The sequence below is a fragment of the Macaca mulatta genome, chromosome 9 (genome assembly GCF_049350105.2).
Source record: "Macaca mulatta isolate MMU2019108-1 chromosome 9, T2T-MMU8v2.0, whole genome shotgun sequence".
In the NCBI taxonomy this organism is placed as follows: domain Eukaryota; kingdom Metazoa; phylum Chordata; class Mammalia; order Primates; family Cercopithecidae; genus Macaca; species Macaca mulatta.
The window spans coordinates 109,378,889-109,381,983 of NC_133414.1; the positions used below are offsets into that span (position 1 = coordinate 109,378,889).

At 61.4% G+C, this 3,095-nt stretch overlaps 1 protein-coding gene across 1 annotated transcript; it reads right to left on the reverse strand.

The window, feature by feature from the left end:
* Positions 1-228: 228 nt before the first annotated feature.
* FRAT2 (FRAT regulator of WNT signaling pathway 2) lies at positions 229-2,675 on the reverse strand. The gene has a single exon (XM_028826724.2). The coding sequence runs from the start codon at positions 2,521-2,523 to the stop codon at positions 1,822-1,824; it is 702 nt and encodes a 233-aa protein (XP_028682557.1). The 5' UTR covers positions 2,524-2,675; the 3' UTR covers positions 229-1,821.
* Positions 2,676-3,095: the final 420 nt, after the last annotated feature.

The window sequence follows — 3,095 nt, forward strand, 5'->3', positions numbered from 1 at the left end:
AAACCTGGACTTAATTTTCTGATCTTGTGGAACAAAAACTCAGAAGCACTCAAGTACTGCGGCTCCACTAGCATTCTGTGCCCTGCGGCATTGGCCCAAACCATTTGTCCAGGTCCCCCTATTCAGTCCAAGTGCCCTCTTCATTATTAAGAACATCCCTATATGCTTTTCTGCCCCTCTCCCACCTTCCACCAAAATGCCAAACCGTGCTCCAAAACAAAAGCCAAATTTATTCAGCAGACATTTTAATTATGAAATCCTATAAATCAGGACCACCACAATTTCAGACACTCCGTTGCGAAGTGTACATCAACAGCTACATCTGGAGGATGAACAAGCCATTGAATCTTTTAAAAATTGGTTTAGCTACCTTAAAGTTTGGGGGTGGCACCTTACAAAAGCGCCGTCAAGTTTCACAAGGGTACAGCCAGCGGCTTCTCCTCTAGGAGAGTCACATTTTAAAACTGGTTTCAGACACAAAAGAAGGGCTGGCACGGGAGGAGGAAATAAATAGTGCGGGTGAGGAACCGCCAAGGCCCAGGCCCATGGCTCCATGGAGGGCCAGAAGAGAGCAGAAAAACGTCCAGGGTCTCTCATGCATTCCTATAGACACCAGAAAGGGTGGAATAAGAAAGCTCAGCTGGGAGGACAGGAGAGAGACTCAAGAGATTGTTTATGACTGTTTCTGAGACAGTTCCTGGCATGGCCGTGAGTGGCCTACCGGGAGTCCTGGAAGCCGGCGAGGAAAGCACAGAAAACAGGAAAGAACTCCCTACACGTCCCTCTCTGCCTGTTTGTGTCCTCGGGAGACTCCAAGTGGTGGTAAAGCACCGACAGGGCTCTTCCTGGAGCAAGAGAAAGAAGACTCCGAGTGAGTAAGGTCTCCCAGGAAGCCCACAGCAAACTGTGACCTTGACCACAGGTGGCAAGGTCAAGTCATTCACAAGTCCACATTCATATCCAACTCTCCCACCTGCAAAATTCTTCACCTCCCTCCAGTCCCTTAACTGGAGTTCACATCTCCCACGTTCACCAGCCACGGAATCGGTGGGAGAAAGGGGCAATGCCAACCCACCCACCACCAAACTTTTACATTCTTCTCCCCTCTGGAATTTCTTTGCACAGCAATTGTAGCACCACTTTCACTAAGTTCCTCCACAGGAAAATAACAAGAAAATGTGGCCGGGCGCGGTGGCTCAAGCCTGTAATCCCAGCACTTTGGGAGGCCGAGACGGGCGGATCACGAGGTCAGGAGATCGAGACCATCCTGGCTAACACGGTGAAACCCCGTCTCTACTAAAAAATACAAAACCCGGGAGGTGGGGCTTGCGGTGAGCTGAGATCCGGCCTGGGCGACACAGCGAAACTCCGTCTCAAAAAAAAAAAAAAAAAAAAAGAAAATGTATGCGTGTCGTTAGTTTTCAAGTATTGTTATAAAGCCATCGCGATTCCTGCCCCTGAGCCCTCTTTAAACAATCCAAGCTCACGACGCCCCCAAGGGCTAAGTGAGGTACAAGTCGATGCAAGTAGCTGCCATGGTTCTCCCAGTTTATCCCAGGTCCTTGGGCTTGGATGGCCCGGGAAATTCTCATGCCCCACGGACGCACCCTGGCGCACGCATTTCTCCACGCTTAAATTTTCTCCGACGGCCTCGCCGCAGCTGGTAACTTCTCGCGGCTTGAGATCTCTCCCCACGCGCCTCCCCGCAGCCAAAGTGGTCGCTCCCAGGCTGGCGACGTCGGTTTCAGCTCATAGTTAGTAGGAACTGGACGCTGTTGGGTCTACGCAACGGCCTCCACTTTCTCCTCCAGGAGGCCTGGGTCAGAGCAAGGAGCCTGAGGGCTGCAGGGCAATGGGGTCGGGTCCGCTGCAGCCTCCCCCGGGCCCAGGGGCGCTTGCGGGGCCCGTGGCTGCAACCGCGGCGACGGCTCGTTGGAGCCTCCGCACGGCTTCCTTGATGAGGTTTCCCGAGAGCACCAGCTGCTGCAGGAGCCGATGCGGGTCGTCGTCGCCGGAGCGTGCCCCGGCTTGGGTCCATCGTCGCTGCTGCAGGCGGCGGGAGGTGACCGCGTCCCTGAGCCATCCTCGCCGGCACGGCCCCGGCAGCGCGCTGGGGCCTGCGGCGAGCTCGGCCACGCAGTAGGGAGCGGCGCGTCCCCGCACGCGGCCGCGGTCCCCCAGGGCGCAGCGCAGGGCCCCAGGGGGCGCCGGGCCCACCGTTTCAGCCGATGCAGGCGGCAGGAGTAGCGGTACCGCCGGGGGCCGGGCCTTGTCCGCCGGCACCGCCGCAGCCAGGGACCCCGGGGCCCGCAGCGGCGCCCCCGGGGGCGCGCACGGCGAGGCCGGGCTGTCCTGCGCCGCGTCCAGCTGCAGCGTCTCGCCGATCTGGGCCACCAGCCGGTCCACCTCGCCCGAGCTGCCCAGCGTCACCGACTGCTGCAGCAGGAGGAAGCTGTCCTCCTCCTCTTCCTCCCCCTCCGCCTCCTCGCCGGCTTCCTCTTCCTCCTCCCTCCGGCACGGCATGGCCCCCAGTCCTGACACCCGGAGCTGTGCGGGCGTCGCTGGGGGCTTGGTTGCCCGCGGGCGCGGGGCTGCGGGAGAAGCCGGGGCAGGGGCGGACGCGGAAGCCGGAGCCCGCCAGGAACTCGAGCCGCGCGACTGCCGCCGCGGGAGCCGGAATCCTGCCGGCTCTGGCTGATTTGTAAACAATGGGTGACGTCGCGCCGGGCCCTACCACCGCGCCGGGGCGGGGGTGACGCGCTAGCAGGCGCGGGGGCGCGGGGCGGCTCGGGCGGCGGCCAGAGCCGTCCCGCGTCTGTGTTCGTTGTCCCTCCAGGAGGGGGTCCGGGGCGTGGGGACTGATTTCCGATCGCCCGGGCCCGACAAGCGGTGCAGGAACGTGGCGCTTCGGAGGAGGCAGGGGTTGGTTTCTCCCACGCAGGGACACACCCACACCCACTCCGGGCCCGCCTCCTGGGCCGCGGCCTCCCTCCCCACGTGTCGGCCGCGCCTAGGGCCTCCCGGCTCCCGCCCCGCGCACCCGCAGTTCCCGGCCCCTGGCGTGGGGGAGGGGTGGGCCGCCGAGGATCCGGCTT